A 20443-nucleotide genomic window follows, 5' to 3' on the forward strand; every position below is an offset into this window, starting at 1 on the left:
ACCCCAGCACTTTCCACTGACCTCAGAAGAGGGCTAGATCAAATAACACACTTGTCAGAACACCTTGGTAAGCACACCAGTGAAAGACACTGCACAGTTGGCATGTGACCTAGAGTGCCCCGAACTGATCGAAGCTATCTCCCAGGAGGTTGCTTCCCTGTAGAAATGAGCTACATTGGTATGTCGTTAGGGCATTTAATGCCATCAGCCCAGATTGGCATGTTTTACACAGACCCTGCCAGAGCTGCAGTGAAGGTGATGTGGAAGGTTTAGGAACCGCTGTAGATGCTGTAGAGCCCTTCATGCTTCCATCGGGAAAATCAACCTTGACTTCATAGAGACTGCCATGAAACAGAAGCAGGGCCAAGGTTCCTGACGAGTGGGAAAGACCTCAGACAGAAACTAACAGAGAGAGAGAGAGAGAGAGAGAGAGAGAGAGAGAGAGAGAGAGAGAGAGAGAGAGAGAGAGAGAGAGAAGGACAGGAAAGAAAGCTGAGTAACTCTCGACAATACCTCTCTGCATTCAGGGCACGGTGGGTTTGAAGCATTTACAACAGTGCTTGCACCTTGTATGTGATCTAAAATCTTACCTAAAATAGAAATGTTGAATCGACTGGTATTTAGCCTTTAAGGACATACTCTAATCACTACTTCTAAAAAAAAAAAAAATGTTTTGTTTTGACTCCCGAACGGCATGGTAGACAGAACACAGCTTTTTAGTTTTACTAGGAATAAAATCTAAACCCTGATCACAGCCTGTGAGGCCTTACCTGGTCTATAACCCAGACATGTGTGTGTGTGTGGGGGTTAGTGGGAGGGGGTTGTGCAGGGAGAAGCCAGAAGTTAGTACTGGGTGTCCTCTTTAATTGTTCCTCTATATTTTTTTAAAGATTTATTTATTTGTTTTCTTATTTATATGAGTACACTGTGGCTGTCTTCAGACACACCAGAAGAGGGCATCAGATCCCATTACAGATGGTTGTGAGCCACCATGTGGTTGCTGGTTATTGAACTCAGGACCTCTGGAAGAGCAGTCAGTGCTCTTAACCGCTGAGCCATCTCTCCAGCCTGCTCCTTCTATATTAAAGCAGAATATTCTGCTTGATCCCAGAGCACAAAGACTTGACTAGTCTAGCCAGCTTGCACCAGGGAATTCCTTGTCTCATCCCCTGAGTACTGTGGTACAGACGGCTCATGCATGCACACACAGACATGCTGGAGATCCCAACTCACTTCCTCACACACTCCCCGGCCCCAAATCTGCAGCCCAGGTTTCTTGAACTGACCCTTGACCCTCCCTTTGCTCACTTCACTCCAGCCTGAGATCCTTGTGCTCCCAAGCCAACCACACCTTCCCACCCCAGTGCCTTTACACCTGCTCTTCCACTTGCCAGAGACACACTTCTTCAGCCTCTGCTCAAATATGGCTTGGCAGAGTATTCGTCAGCATCCTATTCCAAACGGTACCACCTTTACAATCACCTCCACAGAACTTACATCCATCTGGGACACTAGATATTATCCATTTGCTCATTTCTAGACTGGGAAGCCAGTTTCAGGAGGTGGCACTACTCTCTACTCACTGAATTGTCTGTCATCTTGTGGGCCTAGGAAGTACCTGGCACACTGGGTGTCCAACAAGTGTCTGCAGATGGAACGTCCTAGTGAGCACTCATCTGCAGTCCAGACACCTGGGGTCTAGTCTGAGTTCTACCAATGGAAAGTGGTTCTGCTTTTAAAAACTGTCTCTTGACACTAGGCTTCTGAGTCTGTAAACGATTGGCTGGAAACAGATGTTCCTATGGTCTCTCCTGGCTCTAAAACCTGGAGGTTTTATGGCTTTGTTTTGGCAGATGATCTTGGATAAGATTTTCTTTTCATATGCATGAAGTACCAAGCCTTCTGGGACCCTTCATTATGATCCCAAATCCCCTCCCAGGGGTGTGGCTTCTCAAGGCATCCTGCTAGGAGGGAGCCCAGGATTTCCTCCACACTTTGAGGTGCTTCCTACAAAACCTTTCTTTCAGTCCTTCTGACAGTTAATAACTGTGGTTTTCTCTCACTTCACCCAGAGTGTGTGTTCCTGAAGGACAGCAGTAAATTCTTGATGACTTTGTCTGCGGCATGTGTCACAATCCCCTGGCTCTCCACAAATATCCACAGCATAAGCACAGATGTGCTCAGCTGGAACAGAACCACCTCTCAGCTGAAAGCAGGTACCATCTCTTTCCCCTCACTAACGAACAAGCAGGCAGAAGTAGGGTTTTGCTTCTGGTAATGACCCACCCAAGAGCTGTTCTTAACAAAAATTTGCTGTGGGCGCTTGAGAGACAGGTTTACCCTCACACCTCCTCGGTTTATTTAATCCTTTTGACAGCCTAATAACTAGGAACATGTACTGCCCGTGGCCAGCAGCATAGCCCACTGGAAGATAGAGCACTTGCCTAGCATGAGACAGCAAACAGCAGCCAGGAAAAGAACTGGTTCCTTTAATGATGAGGATGAGCTTTCTGAACTCTAGCAGCATTTCAACGTTAGCAGGGATGCTTTTGTTGATAAAGGTAGGAAATTCCACATAGTCATTCTCTGAAAACCAACTGAGTTCTACTTGCTCATTAATCTCCTTGCTCAGAAATCAACGCTATCAACCTCGTTCTTGTGTGTTTTATTTTATGTTTGACAGCTGTCCCGGTTTGCTTTCTATTGCTGTGATGAACACCATGACCAAAATCAGCCTGGGGAGAAAAGCTTACTAATCACACTCGATTGAGTGAGGTCAGAGCAGGAGCTCAGCAGGATCCTGGAGGCAGGAACTCAGCAGAAATCAGAGAGTGCTGCTGAATGGCTTGCTCTCCCTGGCTTATACAGTCAGGGCCACCTTGCTGTTCCTCATGAACATCAATTAAGAGAATCTACTACAGACCAGTCTGAGGAAGATGTTCTCTGAGCTGAGTTTCCCTCTTTCTAAATGATCCTACCTTGTATCAAGTTAACCGAGTTTTAACCAGTTTTAACCAGCATCATTTTCTATCATTCTACAATCATATTGGGGCATAGTAAGATCATGTCAAATAAATGTACCTACCATCCACTTCTGTTACTACTTTTACTTTTAAACTTGTATATGCTTCTCAATTTCAAAAGTTAACTTACCATGTTAGGGAGATGGCTCCGTTGATAATGTCCCATCATGAGCACCCCACTTTAGATCCCTAGCCCCCACATAAAAGTTGGTCCCAGCAATGTTACTCTAGCAGAGTAACACTGTTCCTCTAGTAACATTGTACCTCTAATAACTCATTTGTTACTCTAGCAGAGGCAAAGTGGATCTCTGGAGTTCTAGGCAGCCTAGCTAAGTAAGTGAACTCCTTCAGTGAGAGACCTTGTCTCAAAAAGTAAGGTAGAGAGTGAGCTGGAAAAGCAACATTGACTCTGGCTTCTACACACACACACACACACACACGCACACGCACACACACACGAGTTCTGTGTTTAAGCAGGGGAATGCCCTACTATGTTGCAGAGATGAAGTCTTCATTCTTTCTCTAGAAACCTCTCAGAGTAAAAGCTGAGTAGCTTATTTCCCCTAGTGCTGTGGCTTTCAACCTTCCTTAATGCTGTGGTTCTTTAAAGCACTTCAGGTGGTGATCCACCAACCATAAAATGTTCACTGCTACTTCATAACTATGATTTTGCTACTTATGAGTCATACTATGAATATCTGTGTTTTCTGATAGTCTTAGGTGCCCGGTGAAAGGGCTGTTTGACCCACAAGTTGAGAAATGCTGTCCCAGAGTAAGGAAGGACCCCTCCTTTAAACAAAGAATGGTCAAAGCCTCCCAACTTCCTGCGTACAATGTTGGCTCACACTACATCTTATACGTTCTTGCTTTTTTATCCTCCGTGAATGGTGTGAGGCTCCAGGCTTTTCCTCCAGAACAGCTCCCTAACAGAGATAACACAAGAAAATATGGTGGCACAAGCTTCTCATCCGTACTCCAGGTGTTGACCTTAGGAACTGGGAATTAACTCGGTCCTTGTGCTCACAAGGCAAGCGCTCTACCAGCTGAGTCATCTCCCCAGCCTCCAATGCCACTCTTGGGCTACTCGGACTTGAGCAGTTCTGGCCTTGGGTGGACAATCTGGAATGCTAAAGCTTCACCTGCCACCCCCAAAGCCTATAGGAATACCCAGGAAGGGATGCCATTGACTGACACACGCTTAGGGGAAAACAAAACATCCATACTACTATTCCCATTTTAGGGCTGGATGAAAAGGGACGAAGTGGAGAATCCTAACACACGTGCGCGAGCACACACACAGACGTCTATAGTATTACTTAATCTCACTCGCCTTATTGATAGATTTTTAGGACCAAAACGACTGACTTTTAGGACAGAAGTTGCTAAAACACTTCCCAGGAGAGCCCAGCTGGCCTCGAAATCACAGTCTTCCTGCTTCTGCCTTTCTATTATTGGAATCACAGGGGCAGGCCATCCACACCTGGCCTTCATGATGCTTTCCTCTAAGGAATGTATGGGATACTTGCTCCAAAACAGTTTCCATAACAGCGAATTAGCCCAGCGCTAGAACTCTAGGAGGCTGCCATTCCTTTGAAGTTAATAGACTGAGTCTCTGACTCCAGACCCTTCCCCAAGCTCAGGCGGGCAAGATTGACCCTAGGCGGGGAGCCAGAGGCAAGTATTCCAGCACAGTTTTGCGGTTAGGCAGAATCCCAAGTAAGTCTCTAAGAATAAACGAGCAAGTCACAAGGAGCTGGGAGGCGGGGGTGGGGGAGGGGGTGGGGACCGACTGTGAACTTTGCTGCAGGCGGACCTGTCACTCCTGCTGACAGCAAGAACCTTCCACCTTCAAGTTTTTAAAGAAGGCGGCGCGCCCCAGACAGAGGGCTTCGCTCCGGGGAAATGAACTCCTGAGGTTGGAAAGGGAAAGGAAAAGGCTTGGGGGCGGCCAGCGGCCGGGGGACACCTGTGGGCTGGACAGCTTTGCAAGGCCCGGGGCCGGTGCTCAGGCTACCTGGCGTCGGGCTCCTCCTCCGACTCGGCCGCCGTCTCCTCCCCCTCGCCCTCCGACTCCTCCTCCGTCTCCAGCTCCTGGGCCACCTCCTCGTCCGCACTCCATCCGAGGAAGCCCTGGGCTGCGAGTCCGCTGTCGCCGCTCGCCATCGCGCCTGTCCTGGCCCGAGTCGGAGCTGCCCACGCCTCGCCCGGTGTTCTCCGTCTGACTGCACTTCGCCCGGGCCCGCGCCGCTGCTTGGGTTCCCGGCGCGCGGGGCGGGGGCGCCCCAAGCCTTTAAATAGAAGGCGTCAAGAAAGTTTCGCCACGGAGCTTCTGCGACCCGGGCTCAGCTTCCCCTGGTCCCGTCGCCTGCCAACTTCCCCGCCTGTTTTGGCAGACCTTCGGCGGCTTTGGGGCCAGGGCGGAGAGCTGTGTTGAGGGCTGCTCTGGGCGTCAAACGACCCACCAGCCCAGCCTTCCATTCAGTGACCTGGTGGTCCTTCCACCTCCAGCGGAACTGCAGGATGCTTCAAGCCAAAGGCAGCACTCCGCCAGGGTCTCGTTTCCCTACTTCCCGAGAAGATAACCTTAGGGTGGAGGCTTGCAGATAGCCAGCCTAAGGCCCCACTGCTAGTACAGTGACAATGGAAACAAACTAGCAGCGCCCTAGGGCACTAAGATCTCATTGGATCAAGTAAAGCCAGTGCTTAACCTCTCAACCCCTGCTCTAGGACTAAGGCCCAAGATCCTCCTGGAGATCAAATCCTGACTAATCCACTTTTAGAAATCTGGTATTTACACTGTATCAAATGAATTCCTTCTGCCTGTAAGGCTCACCTGTTCACTTACTGGAGCACTCAAACTAGTCTTTTGAGTATGTTGATACCCAGTAGACTTTCTCTTTGTCACCCCACCTAGTTCTTATAAGCTAATGAATGTTTCTCAGAAGGCCGAGACCTGTTTCGTAGAATGGTTGGAAAGCATTCTTTCCTGAGAAAGACGTTTAAGCTAGAGCTACAAACCTTTATTTTAATCACCGCAGATTCTACTCACAGTTGTTAAACGAGATGGGAAATAAGGGTATTATTCTCCAGTTACAGCTTGTATGCTGTACATTGGGTGTCCAAGGTCAAAGAGGTGTAGATCAGCAGCCTCTTTTACCGCCGATTTTGCCAAGACCCCATTTCAAACTAACTCAAAATTTAATATTATTTAGAGTCCACCGTTTAATACTAAAAATATTTTAAACAGCACAAACAAAAACTGTAGTTGTCACACAAAATTGAAGTTGAAAAGAATTTTAAGTCTCCAACTGGGAAAATAGCTCAGTGGGTGGAGCACCTGCCTAGCAGACAGAGGCTCTCTGTTCAATCCCCAGCCCGGGGGACACTGCCCACTTACCTGATATAGAAGAGTGGGGCCACTGAAAACAGAGCATGGTGGCAATCCAAGAGTCCACACTATGGCACAGTCTGAGGCTTTATTAAATGCCATAATGCTGAACACCTGTCGCTAAGGAACTGTTACAAACATTTCCTGAGGTCACACTAGACTATCATTCTCAATACAATCTGAGAAAGTGCTGTACAATGTGAAATAAATCTTAAGAATATTTCCAAGAAAAATTTCATATATAAAAAAATTTACTGCATCAAAAGCTCTACAGATCAGTAATCTAAAAGAGCCATATAGAAAACTCTATTCCTGATTATGCCAGAGAAATAATGTGATTCACAGGCTAGTCACAGGTAAACTTCATCCCAGGGCCTCCGTGTTTTAAATAAAGAAGCACAATTAGGTTCAGATCAGTTACGATAATTACAGCCTCAATCTCATTACAAAAACAACTTTCCCAGAAAAATAACACCTCAACAATTTCCAGATATAAACTTTATTCCATTTGACAGCATACAAAAATTTAAACTTAAAAAGAAAAAAAGAAAATATGCACCCTTTGTAAGTTAAACAAAGAGAAAGTTTTAGTTTTTAAATTGGTCTGCAAAAAATAGTTTAGTGGTAGAAACTGTACCACTGTAGGCCTACAAGAAGTTTGCAATCTTTGAAAAAGTTAAAACCACCTTCAAGATTACTTTTATATTTAAATGTACAATACAAGAACTGACAAATTACAAGTATTTACATAAACTAAAAACAATCTTATTAAACAGCATAGCTTGCATCTGAACTACTACTTTCATGTGGAAAAGAAATACTAAAAAAGATTTTTGTATAAACATTAAACTTTTATTTATAACTTTATTGTCTTATCTAAAACACTTTGTAGTGGCTTACTGCCTAAAAATTCCAGTTTAGATTATAATCCATGGAAATCTGATTCTACAAACAGGCTATAATCTTAACTTCGATGTTTCGGTTTTCTGCTGTTTCCTATCATGAGGAAAATAAAATCAGGAAAGCGGAGGTGAAGCACAGTTCACTGTGCTACCAGAAAGCATGAGAGACTCCATTTTTTCCAAAATGTTTAAGTCAGAGACTTTCAGACAGTCCATAAACAAGTCACTAACTGTGGTTAGTGTTCCCATTACAACAGTGCAAAATGTATTGTTCCAGATACAAAATCTAAAGCAACCTCCAGAGTCTATCAAAGTAAGATGTGAAGTGCTAATAAACACAGACACACCTCAGTCTGTCCCAGGGGTCAAGTGAAGACTCAAGGCAATTGTCCAGTATTTCAAGACTCCACAGTGATTTCACTGAACAAAAGATTTCATTTGCTTCAAGTAACTGAGTAACTGACTTGAATCCTTACTTGACTAGAACTGAGTGTCTACTGCCAGTCACACTGAGCACGTATTACTTAGATCCATTGCAAAATTCCACATAGTTCTTCAGTATAAGCACGTGGTACAAGTACTTGAGAATATATCAAAACCTTATTAGTTCGGGTAATTTCTCAAAATATATTTTATGCTGAAAACTCATGCCATAATACTACTAGTCATCGATGTAAACATTTTCAAAAATACATTTTTAAATCAAAGAGTTTATTAGGAAATGTCATAATAAAATATGCAATCTTTATATAAGTATGTCCTTTTAAAAATAAAACACGAAAACAAGAACATTAAAAACAAACCATGATGGAGGTAAACAAAATGAATTATGATATATCTATTGTTCTTTATTTCTTGGAAGAATTTAAGAATTAGAGACCAGTTATCTTTTCAGGGTAGCAGCTCTCAAAGGTAGAACACTATTCAGATCTCTCTTGTTTTTCAATCTCTGCCATGACTAGAAAAGAAAAAAAAAAAAAAATCAATCTTAGAAAACATGCTAAACATAGATCAAGACTGAATTCAAAGAATTAGAGGAATGTCAGTGGTGATTCTATCTAATGAGAAGTTTAGATTATGTTTCTTATTTTTAGTTCCCAAGACAATTATTTCCCAGGAAAGAATCAATTATTTAATATTCTTTAATAATCTAGTTATAGATTAAATTATTTCATCTAAAATAACAAAGTACTCAATTTGAATTTAAGACGGGAAATAACTTTGTTTTCTAGCTTTTATGGTTGAAAACAGTATTTTTATAAAGGCAAGAGTAAATGTAAAACTTTGTATTTGCTCTGAAAATAGTGAAAGAGGTCCTAAAACATACTGCAGTTCTCATTCATATACTAACGTTCAAGGTCAATTTTATGAACGCATTAGTTGTTCAAGTAACTAAAAGTATTGGTTTTACAGCTAATTAATCTAAGGGAAGCTCACTCACTACCAAGAACAAGTGAGCAATTAAAAAAAAAAAATCCTCCATTTTGCTGGCCTAATTAGAAGAGAACTTGCAATACACTACTTGCATTTTAATTACATCAAGTCTGTGTGTCCAAATAATGAAAAATGGTATCTCTGCCATGTCCCCATTTTCTGACCTTTCCCTCCTATGAAGCCTTCACTTCTAGTCCTTACAGATGTCTTTCTGTCAATGCAGATTCACACTGCCATTCATTGAAACAGGTACCTCACCTAGCAAAACTACAGATGAATATTGTAGACACAAACACATGCATACATCTTTTAAACTTTCAAAACATAATTAAGATAAAATGCCATGGTGGGAGCAGCAGAAAAGGAAAAAGGGCATGATTCACACATCAAATCCTTTCTCTTTAATAAATGCTCTGATATTTTAAAAATATCCACTGAATTCATTGATAGTCCATTATTAAGTCATTTGTGAATTTAATAAGCTTCCAATTAAAAATGTTATTTCCACAAAAGTGAAACTCATAAAGGAAAAATAGTTAGCTCTCTGGAGGAAAGTTCACCTAAATTCAAGACATAAATTACTTTTGCTGTCACATTAGTGACTTTCTTTTCACTTTAAAGCACACTAGTCCACTAACTTCTTTAGTCAACATGGTACACTATTTACCTTTAAAAATTGATCCTTGATCATATCAAACTTCTGCTTCTCATGCACAGCTCTGGCGGTGTTAGTTCCATCAAAGGGTTCTGCGTCATGAAATGTAAATGTGAAAAAATTAGCTCATCTTTTCTAAAATGAAGTGGGGATCAAACCTAGGGCCCCGTGTATGCTAGCCAAGTGTTCTACCATGAGTAATGAACAACAGTTCAAGAACATATTTAGATTAGGTCCAATTATATGAAATTGCCTTTGATTTATTAACAGCAAGTTCATATGGCTTGGTTTAGCATGTTTACTAGACATGTATGTACACACACATACACATCTGACCTAGCTCCGAGCTGTGTGACCAGGCAGATGAAAATGAATGACTGACATGAGCAGCAGTACAACTGAATGAAGGCCTCACATCCAGAGGAGAACCAGCAGTTACAGAAAGGCTGAAGTTCTCCATCAAGAAAGCACAGCAGTAAGCTTAGACTCAGTTTTCATTTAAAAGCTGATCTTGTTCAGGAGGGAAAAAGTCGGGAACTTTTGAGTAGACCAGTGGTTCTCACCCTTCCTAATGCTGCAGCTTTAATTCAGTTCCTCAGGTTGTGGTGGCCTCCAAACCTAAATTTTCTTACTTTCATGTAAATGTATTCCATTACAGTGTAAATTTATTTACATTACTGCTGAATCATGATGTAAATATCTATGTTTCCTCATGGTCTTAGGGGACCCCCAAGTTGAGAGCCACTGGAGTGGAAGTTCAATGCTAAGAAGACTGAAGAGCACTGCAGCATGAAATGGTGTGGATGGATGTGTAGGAGAGATCTGCTGAGAACAATTTCCATGAGGAATCTGGCAATGAAGAGAAAAAATTCCAAGCAGAGATGACAGGAGGAAACCAAGTTCTTGTGTGTGCCCGATATATGCTATCTTCTGTGTCTCACATGTCCCAGCTATGCGCCTTCATCCACTATACACAGCAGAAGAGGTCATGTAGACATAGGTGGACAAGACACACAGAGCAAGTCAAGTTTTTTCAAAAGCTAAAAGGCTTAAGCAAGCCTTAAAGCTGAAAGGAAGGATGAAAGCCAAAAATCAATTGAGTTGCTTGAAAGAAAAGTAGTTAAGAGGAAAACCTGAAGGGAGCAAAGAAACATGATGGAAATGTTCACTTTATTCATACAATCTAAGCAGGTCCACTCCTTTGTTTTGTTTCTATGGGCGAGTGCATAGGTACGTACGTGTGTGTGTGTGTGTGTGTGTGTGTGTGTGTGTGTGTGTGTGTAGATGCAGGCAAGGAATACATGTGGAAGAAAGTCAGTAATCTCCTTGAGCCATGTGGGTCCTGTGGACAGACCTCAGGTTGGGTGTGTTGGCAGCAAGTATCCTTCCTTACCTGCTGAAGCGTGCCACAGAGCCCTCTAGTCATTTTGTACTACTCAGACAGGCTATGTTTAAAGACTTCACTACACTGTCAAAGTACTGTGGACTTACCTTGTTGTGTTTTAGGTTCTAGTAGAAAAAAAAAAAAAAAAAGAACTATATGCCAAACTATATGGGACATCATATTTAGATAGCACTTTAGAAAAATGTTTACCTCTCAAAAGAATACAGGAAACTAAAATAATACACACTCACTGTGCAACATTAGGAAACCAAACACCAGAGACCTAAATCCATAGGTAAGCACCCTTTTAAAATGTTTCAAAAAACAAAGATTAAACACTCTTGATCAGCCTGGAGTGGTCATACATGCCATTAATCCCAGCACTCAAGAGGCAGAGATAGGCAGATCTCTGAGTTTAAGGTCAGCCTGATCTACAAAGAACGTTTTGGGACAGCCAGAGCTATATAGAGAAATAAATCATCATCATCATCATCATCATCATCATAAGCAACCTAATGTTTACTAAAAATGTTAACATTTTTCTTCTTTCTCACATCAAGATTAAAAAGAATCTTCAACCTTTATTTATGAAAGCAATTTTACTGTTTTTGTCAGAAGCACAAGTAGTGCTGGAGATCCAAGTAAGGGCCCAGCATTTGAGGGACTCTGGGAATTAGTTTCTCACTGAGTCAAAGAAAATGTATTAAGAACATATTTAACTACATGTAAATACATCTTAAAAAATAGAACTGGTTTCAGATCATCTTTAAAGTTAAATCAACTTCATTAATATGTATCACAAATTATACAGTTTCAGATAATTTAGTTTGATGAAAGCATGAACTGCTCAGATCTTCCAACTAAAATGTTCAAATTCACATTTAGCATTTCTCACAACTTGAAATACTTTTCCAAGTTAAAAAAGTGTAAAGGTAGATATGTAAGTAACCTCAGAACATAAATACATTGCTTTAACAGTTGGAATTAGTAGTTCCATGATGGTAAATGGTAACTGGATGGTAGACTGTGGCCAAGGAAGAGAAGCCTACCTTCAACACAGATGTATTTATTTCTCCACTCCATATCATCGGGCCTTGGGATGGCTTTGGCTTCACGAACTGAAATCATCTGAGTGTTCCAGCTGAAGGGAGAAGACAAAGAAGACTTGGCTGCTTTCTGACTTTCCCTCTTAGGAGTCAGCTGGAAAGTTCACCTGCCTGCCTCACAGAACACTAACCCTGCCTCCTCCACCCCCAGCACCCATTCCCCATTTATGTTATTATGTTATTCCAAGTAGAGTTTAAGTTCCAGGATACAAGATATTTCTTTCATTCTTCAACTAGTTCCTCAATATATACTAGATACTGTATACATTTTTAGTTACAAAGAAAATAGTATAAAAATGATTCTTTAACATTCTTTAAAGTTGAAGTGAAACACAAAAACAATGCCTACTGCTAACAGTGCAATAAAAATTTTTCATTAGTTATGAGATAATCTTATGGAATTTTCTTTTCCTAATAACACTGTTTAATCTTCTTCAGGTACACTTTATAAGATTTGGGAGAAAATTTTGAAAGTAACTAGCAGAAGCAGGAAGAAAACAAAATTAATGTTTTTTTTTTTTTTTCTGTTTTTATGTAAGAAGCAGTATCAGTTAACTAAGACAGGATGTCATGTAGCCCAAGCAGACCCTGAATCTTATATCCAAGAAGACCCTGAACTTCTGGTCCTCATGCCTCAACTTCGCAAGTGCCAGTTTATGCAGTGCTGGAAATAGAGCCCCATAAACAGTGCTTCGTAAACCCTAGCCAAGCAGTTTATTAATGGCAAAATATTTTGAGTGAAGCAATTTTGTCTACACTGACCTTCTATCGTGCACCTCCTAAGTGCTGGTTTACGTAGTGCTAGAAATAGTACCTACACTTCATAACCCAAGGCAAGCATGTTACCACTGAACTATGCCCCATATCCAACCGGAAAATATTCTAAGTGAAACAGCTTTATCTACATATTTGAATATAAACCGTATCTATTCTATAGTGTCTACTAATTTTATGTGTTTTTAAAGATTATAAACACTATTTATATTTCTAAGTTACTACAGTAAAAGCATTTTTCAAAGGACCACTCCAAGGTATATGAGCACTCAGCTGGTTTACAAAAAAAAAAAAAAAAAAAAAAATGAATTTGAGAATGAGGTGAAATGTTTTGGTCAACTGTATTTGCCTTTGTCTATCAACAAAATGAGAAAGACCATGGCTGGGGACCCACCAACACTCAACAAACTCTTGCTCCATGTGTCAGAAAATCTCTAAGAACATAATCATGGGTCGTGTATGGAAGGTTTCTAGAAAAAAATATTTTCATTTTTAAATATGTAAGAAATTATTTGCTGTTTGTGAAGTTTGATCATTAGGAAGTATATTCTAGCATTTTTTTTTTTCTTTTTTATGGCTTTGATCAAGAGCTGTGTAGAACATAGGGTGGCAGCATGTACCTATAAACCTAGAACTCAAAAGGCAGAGGCAGAAAGACTGCAAATTCAAAGCCAGCCTGGGATATTAAGAGACCTTGTCTCCAAAGACCAAGGGCCAGGGATCTTTAGTAGTATTTGCCTGGCATGAAAGACCTTGGGTTTAAACCCAGGCCAGGGAGCAGATATGGGGAAGGCAACTAGTATGGATCTTTAAGGTTTTAAATGCACACATCTATAAACAAAATATACATCTTGTGAGTTATCAAGGGAAGACATTCTAACATTGATTGTTGCTTACATTTCCAAACAGGAAAAAAAAAGTTGTTCTATTACTGCAAATGTTTTCAAGATTTTCTTTAAAAATAACAATGCCATGAGAAACATCACTACATACTCAACAAAACATGGTTGCAATGTTACATTTGTACCACTTTATATTATACTATATAAAGATCTTTTTTTTTTTTTTGAACAAGGTCTTATAAAACCATGTAGTCAGGGACATCCCTGAAACTCTCATCTTCCAGCCTCTACCTTGTGTGTATAGGGAATACAAACCTACCCTACCATACCTAATGCTAGAAGCTGTAGCCCAGACTGTCCTCAAATTTATAATCCTCCTGTCTCATCCTTTTTAACATATTAGCTTGCAGTACCCCAACTAACAATAACTTTTACTAACTCATCTTTATTAGCTTTTTATTTTGTTTAAAGAGAGTATAGCTATATTGCTGAGACTCGACTTTAACTCCTCGACTTCGAACATTGCCAGTTCTTGCTTCAGATTCCATCAATATGCCACTATGGACATGTACTAACATGCCTGGTTTAAATGTAACTTTTAAATGGTCATATGAAACTACTACAAAATGTATATATTCAAACATCCTTTAGCAGACAAATCTTTCAAGTAGAGGGTGCTTTTAACAGAATAAAATTTAGAAAAAATCCTTATAAACATTTTAGCAATTGCCAGAATTCTGTTAAATGGTACCTAATTCATTACTTTGACCATTCTTGGCTAAACTGCCTACAGTCAACTATGTGAAATTATTTGGTATAAAATAATACATTGGGAAAAAGTACAAATGAGGAAGTTTTAAAATCTTTTCCCAATCATTAGCAACACAGCTAGTATCATATGACCCAGTATGCTATTTTTCTCTTAACATGAACTAACACAAAAGCATTCCTATCTAGCTCTGGTGCCAGTCCAACAAAGCACCTACACACAGAACAAATACATTTTTCTTCTGTGAATCTTCTCTCTTAACACTCCTAAATGTCTAACTTATATAACAATAGGTAGTGTTAATTCAGAATATGGGTTTGGGGTAAGATGGCTCAGCTTGTAAAGTCACCTGCCACCAAGCCTGAGGACCTGAGTTTTATCTCTGGGACCCACATGGTGGAAAAGACTCCCACAAGCTGCTCTCTCACCTCCACACTTGGGGCTGCAGTTAGGAGATGGCTCATGGAGTAGAGTGCTTGCTAACCAAGTATGAGGACCTGAGTTAAGATGCCCAGCAAGTATGTAAAAAGTCAGGCCTGGGTCAGCAGCACTAACACAGTAGATAAAGATACTGTCACCACATCTGACAACCCAAATACTATCCCCAGGCTCACATGTTGGAGCAAGAGAACTTACCCTCCAGATGGTCCTCTGACCTCTACATGTACCAGGGCACACATGTACCCCTCAACCCCAACATACAATAACAAAGTAAATAAATAAGTAGATGTAATTTAAAACACGCTTTAAAGCCAGAAGTGGTAACACCTGACTGTGATCCGAGCCCTAGAGAAACAGAGCCAGGAGGTAGCCAGCCTAGCCAAATCAATGAGCTCAAGGTTCAGTGAGATAGTGTTTTCAAACGAACAGGTAGGGGACAAAAAGGGACAATATGCAAACCAATCCCTGTCCTCCATACACACACAGACACACACACACTCACAGTGTGCTTGGAGTCTTGACTTCAATTTGAATCCCAGTTTTCCCACTACTGAGCTATATTATTAAGAGCATGTTTTAAATATACACATTCCCTAAACTTGGCAAATTTCTGCAATGATTAAATGTAACACACAGCAATCACTTAGCATATACTGAATACTAGGTAAACAGTATAAACAAAATCTATTACAGCATCTTTAAAAGTAAATTTAGAAAAAACCATCATGCCTTTAAAATTTGTTTATATCTCATGTTTCATGGCTTTAAAACTTTTGTCAATGATGACTCCCCTTTTGTCATGGCAACCTGATTTTTTTTTTTTTTTTTTTTTTTTTTGCATTTAATTCTAATACAGCTATTTATTCAATCAAACATTTAAAAAAATTCCAAGTTGTCTTGGCTGTATTTTCTTTTACTATGAATTATAAATTCCTAGAAACAGAGGTTCAAGCTACATATCATCTGTATAACACTAAAACATAAGATCCACCTAGGCCCTACTAGAAAGAGTCCTCAACACAAAGTAGAATCACAAATAAAATAAAACAAAAGTCAAGCATATCAAAGCTGAAACCAAAGGTTAAGAGCATATATTATTCTTCCAGAGGACCCAAGTTCAATACTCAGCACCCATACGAGGCAGCTCACAACTACAAGAAACTCCAGCTCCAGGTGATCTGGTTCCCTCTTCTGGACTCATGAGAACTACACCCACACATGTACAAACATACACCAGACAAGCACAGATATTCAAAACCTAAATCTTAAAACAAAGCTAATTAAAAATGGTTTATTAGCAAAGAACAAGAAATTGAAATCTTAGTTGCTATGAGCTGTTAAGACACTATACCTCGTGACCCTACTTACAGCACTGAAGTTATTAACAAATGCAGCTTCTGGCTAAATCTAGAGCGTTCACTTATATATATATAAAAGAACAGGCACAACTTAAAGTTTTACTTACTCAAATTCTGTAGCATAGTATTTGAGAAAGCCCAGTAAGAGGTCCCCAAGACTTGAGTCATTCTTTGAGAGGTAAGGAGGAACATTACATGGAGCATGATGAACAAGGTGCAGCTGTACAGAAGTACTAAAAGATTCCTGTTGAAAAAAATGGGAAGCACAAAGCCATTTAAAATGTATACTTAGAAGGTTGTCAGCCTTATCTAAGATCTTTGAAGACAGAAGCTTTCTTTGTGCTGGCAATTTAGAAATTGTTTTCTAATTTCTATTCCACTAAAGGTGTCATCAGAACCTGGAATACGGTTGAAAGTCTATGAAAAAGTAGTGCTTGGCTTGAGCATATCATTATGGTAACAAAAGATTTCAAACATGAGTTAAATTTTATTATACATGCCATGATTCTCAATGACGAAGGGCTGTGCTTTATGTATAAAGGAGAAACCAAGCACAAAGCAACAGCTTTTTCTAACTGCCACTTAACGTTCTTCTCAAAGGTCACAAAAACCTAAGTATATAAATAGTTTTGGGTTTTTGTTTTTGTTTTGTTTTGTTTGAGACTTTCAAAACTGTTTTGATCTTGCTGTTGTATTTTGAGGGGAAATAGAAAGATGGGTGGGTGTTCCATGTGCTAAACTTGAAAAGCTAAACTTGAAAAGATGATGAAGGCAGAAGATAAAGACAACAAAGATCCACCAAACTTTTATCATAGTAATTTACAAAGGAGTCCTTAGCTATGTGTGATCTGGGTCTAAATAAGGCATTTATAAGAAAAAAGATGACTAAGTACTTTCTGTTCTAAAGTATTTGTTTTCTTATCTGACCTTTCCTCTTTCATCAAGTCTAGATTTGAAATAAACTAAATGAACAGAGATTTTCAAGGAATATATATTCACAAAGTTTTTAATGCAGGCTCTCCAGCGCAGGCTGGCCGAAAATATAATATGTAGCTGAGGATGACCCTGAATTTCTGATCTTCCTGTCTCTATGTCCCAAAGGAGAGATTATAGGCATGCACCATCACACCCACGTTTTAAATGTAGTGTTGGGGTTGGGGAGGAGCTCCAAATCAGAACCTTGTACATAGTAGGAACTCACCCTTGAAAACTACATTCCCAATCCCCCAAAAGACATTCTAAGGTAATTTCCACAGTGCCATTAAGAATTAAAAAAAAAAAAAAGTTTTTTTTTTTTACTGTTATTCAATTTGAAATGCATTTTAAAAGGGAGCTGGGAAAGGACCACAGCAGCACAAAACTAGAATAACATTCTTAATTCTGAAATATAACCACTTTAAGTACCATTAGAACTGGTAACAGCTAAATAATTACAAGGTTTAAAAAATAAAATAAAAAGGTTTTACCTAAATATATAAGTGAACAATGTTCCAGTAACTGCAATCCTCAGGGTAGGGAGAGATCAATAAAAACAAAGGAACAAAAATTAAAATGTTCCCCTGTGTTATTATCTGTAATTTCATTACTAATACCTAATAATAACTGTGTAGCCATTTCTAACAAGATTGAAACAAGCATTCCATCTTGCAGGGAAGCTCCTTTAAAACAGAAAGTAAAATGCCTTAACATAGCTTCAGGAAGTATCTAAATTGACCAGATTAATTAGGTCCTCCCTTCCAAAAGTAAACAATTAAACCAAAAAAAAAAAAAAAAAAAAAAAAAAAAAACCCAAAAAACAAAAAACCGCAAGACAAGGCAAGCTGCACAGACAGATGAAGCTGTCTTTGAGTCACTTCTACTCCTCTGAGTAGCCCCTCAATCACTGCCTCCTGTGTAACCCCATCAAAACCCATCTGGGCTTCAGTGGTATATGTATTTTGATCTGTTGTGAGCTCCCTATCAGGGGTTAGTAGATGTGTGTGTTGTATCTCTCCAAGGAAAGTCTGCCACATAACAATGTTAATTTTCTCTCCCTAGAAGAAAAATTATATTCCAGTCACAACTGGAAAGCCAGTAGAGTTTAGATTATATTTCTAACAGTAGATAGAGTACTACATCATTCACGTAAAGCTAACTCTTAACTGACCAGCCAAAGATGGAAATGTGGACAGACAGAAAAGCAGCTCTATTTTACAACAGTCTCAAGGAAAACAAATACATTGTCTCTATCATACTTTTATGGGTAGAGACAATGCATTTGTCTTTTGATCTATTACCTATAAAATTGAAAGATCATGAACTATAAGTTTAAAACTAAAGAGATATGAGACCTACTCTACTAAAATGCTTCTACTGTTCCTTTTGGCATGACTATATATAAGAGTTATATTGAAAAAAACTGAAGAACCACCCCCCCAAAAAAAAGAAAAGGAAAGAAAAAACAAATACCCCATCACACCTAAAAGAAGCCACAAATAAACAGGAATTTATCTGCAGAAATTCTCAGTTTAGGATAAATATTCCCATTTGGAAAGATTCTCTGGACTAAGAAAAATATACAGTATTCTAACTTCGAAATAGGTAAGAACTTAGGCTAATGTGTTAATAAGGAGTACTACAAAATTAAAGGGAAAAGAAGCCTTAAAGTACAACTAGAATCAATAGAAAAGCAATTTAATCAAATGTAGTTCCGGTGAACAGATTTTCCAGATTAACATTTAATAAGGAAGGTTTTCCTCCTTACGGTTTTAGAATATCTTTATTTTGAATTTCAAATACAAAATGTATAATGGTCTTCTAACATGTGATAGTATTTTCCAAATGCTGTTAGTTTTTTTAGATGAATTTTGTTTGCCATTTCTCTTTCATCGATGCCAGCCTAAAATAAATTTGAAGATGAACCATTAGAAATATCTAATAGTCCTTTTGTAATTGCCTACCAAAACTCTGAGCCACAAAAATACCTTAAGCCACTGTATCATCTGAACAAAGCACTTTGTCATGACTCTTAGGCTGCTCCTTCTGAAGTTAAGTAGAAACAGTTCGAACCCTCTTCTATTCTAATACAGCTGTGGAGATAATGTTGTTTTGTATCTCTCATACTTTTTCTGTCATATTCAGTATCACAAGTGAACTGAAATGTATCAATTTTCAAAATTATTTTAACTCAGGGACTGTGGCAATAACTTGAAAACATAAATTTAGTCCATAAAACCCAAGTAAAACAATGCTGCCTTTGGTGGTACACATGCTACAAGGTCAAGGCCAACCTGGGCTTGTAAGAGGTGGTGTCAAAGGCAAAAACTAGAAAAATAAATAAAATCAAAATGGGGGAAATATTTAATTGTAATCTTTGAAAAATAGAAGAAAGTATCTCATTGTAAAATAACAATTTAACAATTAAGTGATTTGTAGGTTAAGAATTTGCCGTGTGCTTTTTAAAATTCATATAGGAATAGAAGTCATATACAAGTACAATTATATTAGTAAATGCTGCAGTAATCATTCCCTAGGAAACACAATATTGGGGAACAGCTATATGACTTGATCAATTATGAAAGCCCTTTTCTATCACTAAAATAGGCATCAACATTACAAGGCTGTTTGTTTGGAAGTAACTAAATTTCATACAAAACTTGCTATGTTTTGTAGTTAGAAAAGTGGTGGTTATTATTAGTGAAAAACAAGGTAATTAGCTTGTTCTGTCAGATAGACCACTGAAAAAGTGTTCTGCTAAATAGATTTCAAACAAAGTAAATGCTACATAAGATGGGGCAGTTAAGTTCTTATGAACATAAACATCAATCTCATGGCAAATATAACAGTGTAATTTAAGTAATTAAGATCCAACCTAACCCCACCTGAAAGCAAATTAAACCATTCTTAATCTAGGGGATTCTACAGTTAGTTTTTCCTTTTGTTTTAATCTGGCCCCACTTGCTTTCTCTTGCCACTGTGTACCTCTGTCTCCCACATACTAGGGCTACCTATGTGTCCCTTCCCTACCGAGTACACTCAGTAACATGTGAAGCTTTGGGAGCAGGTTATTTATTTACTCATTACAGTCATAGAAATAGAATCATTAGCAAAACAAGGATGGAAAATATAGAAGCACAAGTGAAATCAGAAATCAGGACTCTGTCATGAGGGAAAAGTCGAATAATTAGAAAAATAAAACACAGAAGTAAAAACTAGGGTGCTTATTAGTATAAAAAAAAAAAAAACAAAATCAAAACTATGTTTACTGACTCTTCCACCCCCAAGCACAGCACTTTAAAAAGATGTCTTCCTATTATATTAGAACAAAGGATTTCACATAGCACAGGATTTCAAGTGAGATTTCCATAGACGTACTTTCAATGTACAGT

The 20443-nt window shown here is 39.1% G+C and overlaps 2 protein-coding genes across 4 annotated transcripts in view; both read right to left on the reverse strand.

The window, feature by feature from the left end:
• Window positions 1–5267, reverse strand: part of CMYA5 (cardiomyopathy associated 5) — an 86486-nt gene extending 81219 nt beyond the window's left edge. The window contains exon 1 of one of the 2 annotated variants that reach the window (XM_080925294.1): window positions 5038–5267. In XM_080925294.1, coding sequence (XP_080781420.1) covers window positions 5038–5186 — 149 coding nt within the window. In that variant the 5' untranslated portion in view covers window positions 5187–5267. The remainder of the gene's footprint in view (window positions 1–5037) is intronic. The other variant, XM_080925295.1, reaches the window with a different exon arrangement.
• A 1703-nt stretch (window positions 5268–6970) lies between these two features.
• The window catches only part of TENT2 (terminal nucleotidyltransferase 2), a 44605-nt gene continuing 31132 nt past the window's right edge, over window positions 6971–20443 (reverse strand). For both annotated transcript variants that reach the window (XM_080925625.1, XM_080925624.1), the window contains exons 12-15: window positions 16184–16320; window positions 11836–11927; window positions 9415–9494; window positions 6971–8271 (exon numbers count right to left, since the gene is read on the reverse strand). In XM_080925625.1, the coding sequence (XP_080781751.1) occupies window positions 8197–8271; window positions 9415–9494; window positions 11836–11927; window positions 16184–16320 (384 nt within the window). In that variant the 3' untranslated portion in view covers window positions 6971–8196. The remainder of the gene's footprint in view (window positions 8272–9414; window positions 9495–11835; window positions 11928–16183; window positions 16321–20443) is intronic.

The sequence above is a fragment of the Micromys minutus genome (genome assembly GCF_963924665.1).
Source record: "Micromys minutus genome assembly, chromosome: 11".
Lineage (NCBI taxonomy): Eukaryota > Metazoa > Chordata > Mammalia > Rodentia > Muridae > Micromys > Micromys minutus.